The 13405-nt window shown below is 40.5% G+C and overlaps 1 protein-coding gene across 6 annotated transcripts in view; it reads left to right on the top strand.

Annotated features, from left to right (window-relative positions):
• The window catches only part of LOC134520289 (integrator complex subunit 6-like), a 42175-nt gene extending 32094 nt beyond the window's left edge, over positions 1 to 10081 (top strand). For 2 of the 6 annotated variants that reach the window (XM_063345397.1, XM_063345396.1), the window contains exon 11: positions 776 to 870. Coding sequence is in view for 2 of the 6 variants with exons in the window: in XM_063345393.1 (XP_063201463.1) it covers positions 776 to 870; positions 1624 to 1734; positions 3415 to 3630; positions 4116 to 4239; positions 4822 to 4964; positions 5302 to 5533; positions 6217 to 6609; positions 8557 to 8650; positions 9086 to 9185 (1508 nt within the window). In the remaining 4 variants the exon portion in view is untranslated. Of the gene's footprint in view, positions 1 to 775; positions 871 to 1623; positions 1735 to 3414; positions 3631 to 4115; positions 4240 to 4821; positions 4965 to 5301; positions 5534 to 6216; positions 6610 to 8556; positions 8651 to 9085 lie in introns of those variants that run through there. The other 4 variants (XR_010072408.1, XR_010072407.1, XM_063345393.1 and 1 more) reach the window with 4 other exon arrangements.
• The last annotated feature ends 3324 nt before the right edge of the window (positions 10082 to 13405 follow it).

Below are 13405 nucleotides of genomic sequence, written 5' to 3'. Positions count from 1 at the left end.
AATGGCGAATAGGCACATGCTTCAAATCAGTGATTGCTAAACGGCAGCATGCACACCTCTAGTGCAAGCAAGGTATTTCTAAAACAGTATCCAAAGGAAATAATCTGTCCAGTTGCCCTTCTTTTAGAGGGCAGCAGTTTTTCTAGCTAACTCCTGTCTCTTGTCTGTATCTGTGGGCGTGTTTGCTGCTCTGGCAGGCTGGAGGTACACCCCTTCTCACCAACTGCTGCTCTTGTCAGCAGAGTCCCGCAAAGCTGACAGCTGAAAGATTTCCCTGCTCTGATATCTTTTTTTTTTTTTTCTTTCCCTTTGATGCCCAAGAATATTTTTATTGGAGACCAGACTTCATCATACAGGTTGAACAAGAGAAAGCTGGGCTGAAAATGGAAATTGAACCAAATGAATGTTGTTGGGTTTAATCAGATACAGGGAGTCCCTGATGATGCAAGAGAGAGGCAAGGGAGGTGACACTCTTAACAGGTGGATCTGTTGCACCTTCCATGCTGCTAGTAGTTGTGTGCGGTGTTTAAGTCTGGTGTACCTTGTAAGTTTGCCTATAATGAGGACTTGGTCTGGATTGTCTGCTGCAGCTAGGACTGGGGGTCCACAATCCTTCAAACCTAAGGTTAAGAACAGATGTTGTGGGGAAGCCCCGTTGGGAGATGGGTGGAGGGAGAAGAAAAGTGGGGGGAAACCCGGCACGTTGAATTTTGGATAATACTAATGGTTTGGGACTATATAAATGAAACCTTCTTTGTTGTTTTCCTTCTTGCAGATGATTTGTTTAAGGTTCACAAACTTAAGCCAAATCTGAAGTGGCGACAGGCTTTTGACAACTACTTAAAAACCATGCCTCCTTACTACTTACTGGTATGTTCCTTTTCTCCTTTCATCCTCCCGGGTATAATGGCTGATGTGACCAGAGGCGTGTGCATCATACCTCTTCCTAGTAAATCTTGTTTATGTGATTATGATGACATTTTAGGTAGTAAACATTTTGCTTTGCTGAGGTATGTAGATCAGGTCAAACATTTTCAAGAGATAAGTAAATTTCTAGCAATACTGAGTAATAGTAACTATATTAAGATATTAAATGTGTTTTCTGTTCGTGAAATATTAAATAAGCTTTGATCTAAAGTACTTCAGATTGTTCAGAGAAACCAAATTTGGCATTATTTTTGTAACTTGATAAGGAAAATGCAGATTTGTTTGTTTATTAATGTGGGTGAAGTGCTAGAACTTGGGAAGCTGATGCGAAGTGAACTGGCTGGGCCAAATAAAGGGTGGGGGGCGGCACCGTGTCACCTTTTACGTGTAGCTTGGACAATGCACCTCAATATGGACTTGCATCATCCCGGCTATTCTGGTACTGAGCCTTTGAGTGGAAATTGCCAGTGGCACCACACCGTGTGGTGTCTTGGTAATGTGGCATAACGTCCATTGCGAGCTAGTTAGACTACCAAACTCATGTCACATGTTATCTGAATAGACTTGAATTTTAGTGGCCAAAAGTGGAAAAGCTAGAGCACTAATCCATGTGCCTTAGCTTCCTGTAATTGATCTTATAAATTTTTTTTTTAAAGACTTATTCTCTTACTATTGTGTATTTTGTTTTCCTTATAGCCATTAAAGAAAGCCCTAAGGATGATGGGAGCTCCAAATCTGATATCAGATAATTTAGATTGTGGACTTAGTTACAGTGTTATCTCTTACCTTAAAAAACTCAGCCAACAGGTAGTATTGATAAAACCTTTGCAATTAGAAGTGCGTTGATTATTTAGTTTGTGGTAATCTCATTATAAAGCAGTTAATCCCTGTGGGAGTTCATATGGGTGTACAGCATATATTCTAATTGAAGATTGGTGAGCATTTCCCCCGCAAATGTGGATGAATCCAGAGAGATTGTGTAGCCAGTGATTGTGCCTTCTGTAAGTGGTGGAGGGGAGTGCGAAGGACACCTCTTCAGCTACATTTAAAGTATCTGCTAGACCTTTAAACTCCAAAGATTATCACTAATTGGATTTATGACTGCTCTTGCCATTGTTCTTCACAGCTGAAGTCAGAGGCTTGCTCTCAGTGTCATGTTTATTTCCATGTGTGCCTTGGCAAATGTGTATGTTCCAAAAAAGTGTATGTTCTTGTCCACGGGGATTAAAGTCATAGTTCAAGCTTTATAGCTAAGCTTTCTGTTTCCTTCGGGTCAAATCCATTCTGTGTGTTAAGTGTGACCTGGTGGGAAATAGTCTTGTGTATCTTTTTCTCTTTGTGAAGAATGCCATTTCAGGTGTAACTGTCTGAAAGCCGTGCCTCCTTAGCACAAATGGTTCTTACGACAGTAGTTGAATATCTAGAAGTCAGTGGGGAAGCAGTGCAGCCTTTAAAATTACAAAGAAAAAAATCCTCCGCCTTAAAGAATGCACAAAATACATTCCAAAAGCCTCCGAATGACTGAGCATCTATTAGACATAAAACTTCCCGTGGCATTTCGGTAACTTAATGATATGCAAATGCCTATTATTTATCTGCACTATGGAGCTGAAATGGCTTGAGATGGCTACTGTGGTTTTCACAGACATTCTCAGCACAGGAAACAGTTTAAATGTGTTGGATGCATTATAAGCTCCTGTATAGGGAGAAGCAATTCCAGAACTCTGCGGTGCTCCTGCTGCCCTTAAATTCAGAGTTCCCCACAGATGATGAGGCAAACCCTGCAGAGGATGAGATCTGAGGGAAGTGGGTTGCAATCACTGTGGGGTTTGGGGTTTTGGTTGGTTGGGGTTTTTTTGGAGGTAATGCAAGTGGGTCTTACTTTGAATACAGTTAATGCTTAATGCAGTAAAATTACCTGTAGCTGCAATAAGGAATCTGTGCTAATTGGAGAAGTAATATGTATTTAGAAACATACTGATGAAACAAATTCCTTTTATGACTTTTCTCCTTTATCTTGTTGCAAAGATACAATGCAAACCTTAGTTTGTAGATTGTTTCAAAAATGAAATCTGGAATTAATGTTGCTGTATCTGAATAATACTGGTTTAGGTGCAGCTTTACAGTAACGTAAAGCATCCCACCATTATTTATTTTTTTTCTTTCCCTTTAAAGATGATTTTTCAGGGACACAAAAGAAAGTCACAAGACTTGCAGCAAAATCAGGGATATTCACAGACCTCCTACTGACATATAAATTTAGATACACTGGCTAAATATTTTTTCCATATGCTAGCACATTAGGATTTCTTTCTACTTGAGATCTAATGTGTGTGATCCAATATATCCCTGGGCAAGTAGTTCTCCTGTTTGTTGTGTAGTTGGGAACTAAATTTATAGTTTTATTCTGTTAATGTACTATGTGTTTTATACTGGAAATCTGCAATGCCTGCTGATTCTTTAACTCATGGTGTGATTCCATTTTAGACAAAAATAGAGTCGGAACGGATAATAGGTTCAGTGGGTAAGAAAGTTCCACAAGAAATTGGAATAAAAGTGAAAAATCACTCCAGTGGCCTCTCCTTGGTACACAGTAGGGATTTTAAGCAACTGCTGCAAGGCATCACTGGGGAATCTCCACTGAGACTGGCGGAAATGAATGTTAAAGAATTTGCTGGCTTCCACATAGGACTTTTAAATAAGGTAAACATGATTAAGCAGTTGATCTCATGTGTTTTAAATGGGTAACTTTTTTGGACTTGGTGTAGAAGAAGGAAGTAAATGCTTCCACTGAATTGTGAAGAGTGCAGCATAGGCATAAATAGTGAGAAGAGTAAATGTGATTTTTTTTTTTTTTTTGCACCTGCTTTTGGGACACTGTTTGAAAATCCCATGGTAGTAAACAAAGATTACTGTGTTTCAAGTGACAATCTCTGCAAAAGACAGCTAGTGCTGTTTGTCCAGGAATTAACATGCTTAGTCTTAATGGAGCTGAAAGAGCTAATGCTGGATAAGGTCTTGTTGAAAAGACAGTTGTTGAGTCTGCTCTGTCCAGTTACAAAGCTCTGAAGTTACTTCAGAATAATTTTTTTTTAATAGTTAGCATTATTACAGTTCATAGAAGAATTTCGCTATGTATGAGAACTGATGGGTTAATTGAAAGTCATTTGTTTTGTTTATAAAACTAGGATTTGAAGCCACAGGCATTCAGAAATGCGTATGATATTCCTCGTCGCAATCTTCTAGACCAGCTAACTAGAATGAGAACCAATCTTCTGAAAACACATAGGCTTATCTTGGGGCAGGATGAAGGTAAGTAGCCACCGTTCTTTGTTAACGGTTTGGAGAGAGTACAGCTATTTTATTTTTTTTTTTTTATTCCCTGAAGTAGTGTTTTCTGTCCTGGGTGTGGGAGAAGAAGTGGCCATTGCATCATCTATTGCGTCAGTCAGTGTCCTTTTCTTCACTCTGAAAGGGAAAGAAGTTTTTGCCTTCTGTCATGCAACATGTCATGCTTGCTTAGATTTTTAAAAATAAGTTTAATGGGAGACCTTTCCTGTACAACAAAAATTCAGTAGACATGTTTTTTATAGTCACAGTGGCTTAAAGCAGAGGGGCTTCTTTTGTTTTACCTTTGTTAGGTGCTGGGAATCTAAAAAATGCAGTTGTTAGTATAGAGATGAAACTTGCTTAGTTTTCATTCTTCTACTGACAATTAAACTCAGCTCACGCCAGCTTTATTTCTAAAATTGTAGTCTTCAGCTATTTTTCCATAGCGAAAAGAAATAGTCATTTCTAGTTCTTGAGTTCTAGCACTTGCAAGTGAAGTGCGTGAAGTTTGTGTTGCCTTAGTTTTAATGTAGACTAAATTTGAGATCTCTTGTTGTGTTGCAGACTGCCTTCATAGTGTTCCTGTTGCTCAAATGGGAAATTACCAGGAGTACTTGAAAATGATGCCTTCACCCCTGCGGGAGATTGACCCAGATCAACCAAAAAGACTTCATACATTTGGCAATCCATTTAAACAGGATAAGAAGGTATGACGAGACACACTATCTACTGTATCTTTATATTTAACATAGAATTTCTCTTTAACAGCTGCAGCATGTTGCTAACCTGTGTAGCTCTTTTGTCATGTGCAAAAGGAGAGGTGTCTTTCGTGTGGTCCAAGAGAAATGTGTAAGGAATCGCGCTGATTTACAGAGTTTGTCTCTAGTTACAGTGTACATTAGTTATCTCTGTTCCGAGAGCTGTAAAGTGTTTTGAAAGCCACCTGAATTTTAACGCGGGGGGACTTATTCCATCAGTGATGAAACAATTTCTATTTTGTACTGTTTTAAAAAAATTATAAAATTTTTTTTTTTCTCTTTTCAGGGTATGATGATCGATGAAGCAGATGAATTTGTCGCTGGGCCTCAGAATAAGATAAAGCGTCCTGGAGAGCCCAATACTCCAGCATCACTAAAGAGAAGGCGTAGCATGTCACCGCTGTTGAGACGGCCACAGTCACCGCCCGTCGTAACGAATCACGTTGGTGGGAAAGGGCCACCCTCAGCTTCTGGATCCCCATCGTATCCGAACCTCAAAGGCCTCCCAGCAAATAAAGGTATGTTGAGTTGTTGCACAGCACGCCACGTGGTCCCAACTCTCTGTGTGCTTTCTGAGTTGATTCAAAGGGTATATCAGCTTGTACGTAAGCTTTAGTGTTAATTAGGGCTGGGTTTCTTTTTTTGGCCTGGATAAACAGTCTGCTGTTATAGCCAATGAAGTCTGGAATAAAAAATAATTTTGAGTAACTGTTTTAAAAAAATAATAAAAAATACTGAAACCTTTCTTCAAAGTGGTTTGGAGTTGGCAAGGATTTCAGATCATCTGTTATTTCTCATTTGTGTATTCCGTGGTGGGGAAGAAAAGTTAAAATATGGTTATGTTTTCATTTTCCACAAATACTGATTTTCTTACCCACCTATTGCAGCAAACTGAGTCATAGGAAAACGCTGTTAGCTGAAACTGGGGGAAGGAAGGAAAACATTAGTTTACTTCGAAGTCATAACACTGCAATAGGAGTACAGAGAATGGTGACTTCATGATAGTGACACGAGATGGCAATAGTCTAAAGGGAAGTATTCCCTTAGCCACATCAAAGGTTGAATAAAAGTATTGGAGAGTTGTTTAGCACTGTCACGTCACTACACAGTACTTCAAACAAGAAAGGATATGGAACTATTCCCTTTTGGGTTTTTGATACTGCAGTTATGCACTAGTAAGATATATATTTTTAATTTATAGATGCCAATAACAGTGTTGTCCAAGATGGCAATGGAGAGAAGAAAGCAGAAAATTGTCAGTCACTGGAGAAGCAAATTGATGGCTTACCTGTGCAAATGGCTCCGTCGGTTCCAGCTGCTATGGGAGAGGATGAAATGTTACCCAATGACTTAGACTCTCTGCCTGTTGAATTCAATTGTTTAAGTGAAGATGGATTGGATCATAAACCTGGTACCAACGCGCTTGTTCGAGGGCCTCTAAATTACAGTGTGACTGGAGATGACCAAAAACGGGCGATGGAGTCTACTTCTGAATCTGTGCCAAATTCATTCAAAATAACACCTATGATGTTGGAGGGAAGCAATGCTGATATCAAAATTAAAGTGATGAAAGAGGTTCGCAAACCTGGAAGAAGTAAGTTGTGTTGGGTTTTAGTTCTTTTTTTTTTTTTATTAGTATATTATCCATGGTGCTAGGGACAAGACTTTTTCTTGAAACAAGGAGCTGTTTTCAATACACATACAACTTTAGATTTTGGATAATTTCTGATTGCGTGCATATGAACAATGGAGGGACAAAAAGGAAGAAAATTCTTACATGCTGGGCAGGTGAGTTAAAGTTTAGACACAGCAGTGTTTGGGAAGTTGAGTGCCAAGTGACCTTGTTGGCCCTTGAAGGTAAGTTAACTGCTCTAAGAGGTACCCTGTGAAAGCGCCTTTCAGAGGTTTTGTTTGTGTAGCTCTACGAAGGTGTTACCAACGGTCTAATGATACTGGATAGACTTGGCCTAGTGCTGCCCTGCTCCTTGTGTATGCCTAGTGTACCTCTTTGCTTTGTGTCCATCAAAACTTCCTTTGGAGGGCAAAGGCATGTGTAGCTACAAAGATGCATCTTGGAATATGTTTGAAAGGGAATCTTAACAGTTAATAGCGAAGTGATAATTTTTTCATTTCGTGATATGAACACTAGATATCGTTTAGTGATATGGCTAGTGATGAAACACTGTTGTAAAACTCTTTAAGAACTAATACTAAAAATTATCTCCTTTTTTTCTGTAAAGTTTGGTTAAGCCCCCAAAATTATAAAATGTTGTGAGGAAAAGTAACTTGCCTCCTCAGCTTTTGTCACGTGTTTTGCCTGTACTTGTATACAGGATCAAAACCAAAACACTAACCTGAAACTCCAAATAACGTATGTGGTGTGGGATTTGCCATAGGCATAATCTTTCTGTTTTTTCTTGAATGGCAAACGTCCCTAATGTGGTCTGTGTCTGAACTAATTATGTCTACAAATTAAACTATTGAATGTTTTTCAAATGCATTGTCAAGTGCCAGTTAGTAGTAAATGGACTAGTCTTCTTAAGTCTTTCTGATCTTGCATTGCTTTCCCAAAACTTAATATTTTATTGAGGCACATAATCATTGTGGCAGCCTGAGGCTGTTGAGAGATGAAGTCATTTTTATGCTGCATCTGTATTTTATTTTTAAGATGTTTTAAAACTTCCTAAATGGGTATGTCTTTGCTTCCTGTTTTGCCAAGTGGGCTCATCTAATCGTACACCAAATTTGTGTCTGGTAAATGGTGATGTAGAGTAAAATAGTACTACGTTCAGTATGAGTCACCTGTCTTGCTGCAGAGTTGAGGCAGTCATCAAAGAGAGAGGAGAAATAGTAGTGGGTTAAATATGTACATATATTCACAGTTGTGACCGTATATCCTCTCTGTGCCTGCTGCATCGCTCTGAGCAGGCTCTTAGTCACAGCACCGTAAATACTTCCACACTGGGTTCAACTACAGAAAATACTGAAACAGTGCCATTTTTTGTTTCGAATATAATGTGTCCAGTTCATTCTTTCGCAGTGGGTATATTTACTTGGTACCAGTAAGGTAGTCATATTAATTGTGCCCACGCTAAAAATTAATCTTTCTAAGAGAACTGATCCTAACCTCTGCTTTCAGAAATGAACAGCTCTAGGTTAAAACAGGGCTTGGTGGCCCTACGTGCATATTGACTGCTAATGGTGGCACTGCGGTGGTGGAGGTATGAGGCTTCTCTGCCTGCCCTGCATTTTCTGAGGACAGCTGTTTCTAGTTGCTGCTCTTAAGGAGAACCTAATTCTTTGGTGCCATGTTCAAATACCAGACCATCAGTATCACTTTTCAGATTATTGGTATCACCTGCTTTCTGTGCATAAACCTAACGCGGGGTTGGTTTTTTTTCTTGCCGTACATGTATTGCTGTACACAGAAGTGTGAAACTGTGCTCTGCTTTTTCTTTTGGCTGTTAAACTTAATTGAAAACACATTTGCAATATTTATTTTTAATATATGGTTGGATTTTAATTTTTTTTTTTTTTTTAGATTATGAAAAAATTTTCACTCTTCTTGAGGAGGTGCAAGGACCTATGGAAATTCAGAAGTATTTCATTGAATTTGCTATCAAGGAAGCAGCAAGGTTTGTATGGTTATAAATGACTCAGCCATAAATTAAATGTTAATTTAGATCATTATAGTAAATCATAAACTTTTCCAGTATTAGTATTTTCTGTTTTCCTTTTTGACATATTTCAATTATTATAGTTGTTTTAGTGGTCAACCCATTATTTTTTTGTGCAGTAACTGGTCTTTACTTGAAGTTTAAATGTAATATAGAGACGTGGGTCATTATTGAAGACTGACACAAAATGTGGGTGGGTTGGGGTAGGGGGTGGGTTGTGGTAGGGTGGCTGTATTAAATTAAATTTTCTGGCCATTCTAACACCAGAAATAAAGCAAGCTCTTCCCTACTGGAAATAGAGAGCCTCTGGTAATATGATTTGTCATGGCTGAATAGTGTTGGGTTGTATTTTTGGAAGAAAAGAGTCTAAATTGCTCTCCCTCTCTTCCTTAGGTTTAAAAAACGGGTCTTAATACAACACTTAGAGAGAATACTAGAGGAACTAGAGTTGAACAGCCTACCCAACAGAGTTAATCATGTCAACAGTAGATAATAATGAACCGGCCAGACGAATATGGACCAAGAATGAGTTTGCTGTGCCGCAGAAGAGTGGAAGAGGATGTAGCTGCTGCCCTCACCATCTTGGCAGTCAAGTGATTTTACTGTCACAGTCTGAGAAGAAGCAGTGGAGCTTTAACTTTAAGAACCTCTATCGGCAGAAGCTGGGCTATAACCTTAAGGATTTGCTATGAAAGGTGTGGCTTTTTCCTGTGGAGGGTGCTATTTGCTCAACAGGCTGAAGAAAATAACCATTGCTGCCCCTCCTGCAGGTGATGAGAATTTACTCATTTGAACGCTGTCATTAGACATTTACGTGCTATAGGCAGCAGGTTGCACTAAAATGGGGCACTGTCAAATGCACACACTGTCTGCATCGTGGAGAGAGCCCGTGTGTTCCCAAAAAAAAAAACCTTCCCAGAACACCTGCACTGGTAAAATTGCATGTTGCCACCACAGAGACAAGGGTCTTGTTCCCGAGAACTGCTAGCCATGCCTTTAAACTTGAGATTCAGTGTAGATTGAGAGTAAAGAAACTGCTATTGTGTTAATGAAAGCTAAAGACAGCCCTGTGACTGTTACCACCCGATGGTCACTAAACAATCTACCTCAGACTCTCTTCTGTTTTGTCTGCAGACATTATGAAAGTGCACCTGAGGCTTCCCAGGTCCCCGACTTCAGTTCTCTTTCATCCTGTGAGGAGGACGGAGATTCTTCAGGTGGCCTTGGCACACGCTGTGCTTTGGAAGCACTAAAAGGAAACGCTTTTAAAAACGTGTATTTTAATGTTCATACAAAAGAGATTATTTTGAACAGTATTGTTACCAGATCACTAATTTGATATTTTAACTGTATAAATTTTTTGGAACATATGTATATATAAAATAAACCATTTTATTAATTTTTAATAAGTGCTAATCTGAGGAGTCTGTAGCGGGCAGCACCGAGTTCCTATTTTTGTAAAAGCAGTGAGTAGTGTAGCTGTACTGCAGCTGAACCTGATCCGCACGCCCTCAAACACAGCTTGCAGTTAGAGTTGCAGAATGCATTTGTATCCTGGAGCACCTGCCCCATCACTCAGCTCAGCCTGCGCAGGGGGCATGTTTTTACTCCGTATTAAAGGCACTGAGTTCCAATTTACCAAATCCCTGGTTACCTGTGCTGGTACCCTCTCCTCCGTTCCTCTTACTATTTTGTCCAAAGGTCATTTTATATATTGCAGAATGTACAAAGAAGACGGAAGCACCTGCATGTAATTATTTTTTTCCTTTAAAGCAGTACCGATGATGTGCCAGTAGCAAGCGGCTCTTCTGATAACTGTGTATTGTCAGTTGTTCGCACATAACATCCTCTGATCCTTTAACAGCTTTCTTTTAAAGGCAGGTTGCAGTTGTGCTCATGTTAAGTAGCTCTTTACCTTGTACTGCCAATATCCTGGGGATTCCGGTTGACTAGCTGATGCGTGAGAGGCAGAAAGACAGATTTTAGCTGGTGAGCCTTTACTTCGCTGTTCCTGCTGGTATTTTTAGTACCAGACAGCCTGTGAGACATCTTTTCCATCCGCTCTGAAGCAGTGGCCTTGTCTTTCTGGAAGATGCAGTTGGACCATTGGAATTACCCCAGCGAAATTCAAGACGGAAATAAAATCCAGCAACAGCAAATCTCTGTCACAGTGTTACATGAATGAAGTGACACCGGGAAAGGCGTTACTATAAATGTGTCCTAATTCTTCTCTTGGAAGTAAATTTTATTCATCTGTACAGTTGAATATTTAAAAGAAAACCACAGAAATACCTTGGAATGATACAAAGTAGGGATTCACTCCTTCATAATCGTTATGTGGAAGCTGTATGTCACCAAGATAGACCTCCCATGCCTAATGATGGACTCTTAAAAGGGAATTTATTTACAGAAGGTCAGATATACTGTGCATACCTTGTTTTAAAATGGTCTGGTTGCAAGCATCCAGTTGCCTGTAATACGCTATTTTTGAAGTCGTAGGTGGTAAGAGGAGACAGCTCTCTTCTATCTAGTTAATGGTCATTTAATTTTCTTTCCTGGTTCCAGAGACACTCATTTGATGATACTGTGTCTGAGCAGGGGCCGAGTGTTTAACTAGTGACCTTGTTAGTATGTAAACCAGCTCTTCTGATGTGATGCAGTTGGCTGCCAAATTAACTACAGGAAGCTGATGACTCTCATTCACTTGTTTGGAATCTTACACCTGAGAAAACGCACAGAAATGATAAAATAGTCTATTTGAGTCCGAGCAGTGAGAATTTTCCCTTATCTGAATAAATGGAATTTGGATCAGAATATTGGAGGGGAAGAAATGTTACAGTGGACTGGACGTGAGCCTTCGTAAGAAGGAAGGAAGATGTGCCATCCTCACGGGTGGCGTCAGTGCAGAGATGAAGAAAATGGAGCGACAGCGCTCCATCGAAGCGCGCACAGCCCTGCCTCCCAAACGGAGCAGGAAATGAACGTTGCTTGCTTAGGAAACAGTAAATGCTCCATGACTGCATGAAGGAGAATCTTAACAGAGAGAACTGGTCGTTAGACAAACAGCCATGCTGGATGGGGACGGAACAGGCGTTGAACAAGCCGCAAGCTGGGAATGGGGTGTTTCACTTGGGCGTGCGACCAGGCCCGCCAGGAGAGACTGCACTAATGTCAAGCCCTGCCTTTTCTAGGTAGAGACCATGACCCCAACAGCTGCCTTACCGAGATCGTGTCCAGTCTGTGCCACAGATGAGCCTCTGCGCAACAGGAGTGTTCTCAGCAAGGGGTCAGGACACGGTGTGGGGCCATGAACACCCGGGATGAGGGGAAGGAGTCTGGAAAGCTGTTAAACTGGAATGTTAGGAAGTGGGGAAAAGTAACACAGCTCGCCGTGTTTCCTGTAAGGAGCATTGTTGAACGATCTGAATTAATGAATTAAGCGCTTAGCTTCCTGATGTGAGTAGAAGGGCTGTCTGGTACTTTGGAGTCTGGATACCTATATGTATTCTGCTGCTTCTGTTTCCTGCCCCTCTCGTAACTAGGTATCCTCATTGCTCAGTATCTTGATTTTTATTTTTTTTTTCCCCTTGTAAACCCCAAGGAGTTTTGCTCTTCCCTAAAAAGAGCCCATAGCCACGCAGCTCCCAGCCCAGTTGCTGGTGGCAGATGTCTGCTAGGTGCTGCTGTTCCCACTTCACGTGCGCAGCGCATTTATGATGGGCAAGTGTATTCTTGCCCATGCTTAACCAGCATCAGAAAAGGATTGTCGTCTTCCAAAATACAAGCCGCAGAGGCTGTTACTGTGCTAGGTTTGACTTTGCAGTGGTCAAGCAATTGTGTAACTCCCTTTACAGGAAAGCACAAAAACGAAAAAAACTCCAGCCGTTTTTTTTTCTCTGATTTTTCTTTTGGTGATTTGCTCCAGGTTCTGCCTCTAAACTGGCTGGCTGAAATGGCAGCAGTGTAGGGTATTGAGTGTATTTCCTTTTGTTCTGTTTTTTAATATCTACGAAGAAATGGAAATTTTCTGATGGAAAAATACGAGTGGAAATGCATTGGCTGAGAGAAAGAAACAAAAAAAAAAACTATAAAAGCTAAACTATATTGTTTCATATTAGCAACATGGCAACGTCACACCTTTAGCAAATGAACGCTAGAGTGCTTTTCTTGAAGAATAAACAACCCAGTTAAGCTGAAAACAAGGCCAAAGACACTTCAGATCTGGCAGAAGGGAGGTTTGGCAGAGATCTGGAGGAAGGATGTTAGTCACTGGATTTAAAAGGAGCTGCTGCTCTCAGGTCTGCAAAAACAAGCTGAAGTCTGTCTTAAGTGGAAAAGGAAGAAACTGGAGAAAAATAACACCTTGGGATTTAGCAAAAATCTTGTGGCCTGCAGGAATTACAGTTAAACTGTACTTCTAAATCTGAATCGTGCGATCAGTTTTTGTCTGCCTTATTTGGGCTGTCATTTCAGGGAGGGAGGCCCAAACCAAAAAGGCTGGGCCTGTCTGATTTTTCGCCATTCCAGTTCAGCTGCAACCTGGCGTGTTGTTCTGTCCTTGAAAGTAGACTCTTGGCTTTAGCCTTGGTGCTTTTTCTTCCATCATTCTGCATTGTCAGTGTTTTCGACTGTCTCTCGGTCGTGGCTAAAGCAGCGTGGCAGTTTTGCGGAACCCTGTTGTTGCCCGTCAAGCCGGGAGCGTGGGTAGAGTCT

Source organism: Chroicocephalus ridibundus, chromosome 9 (assembly GCF_963924245.1).
Source record: "Chroicocephalus ridibundus chromosome 9, bChrRid1.1, whole genome shotgun sequence".
In the NCBI taxonomy this organism is placed as follows: Eukaryota; Metazoa; Chordata; class Aves; order Charadriiformes; family Laridae; genus Chroicocephalus; species Chroicocephalus ridibundus.
Note: the sequence above shows the minus strand (reverse complement) of the source record. Positions and strands in the feature narration are given on the sequence as shown.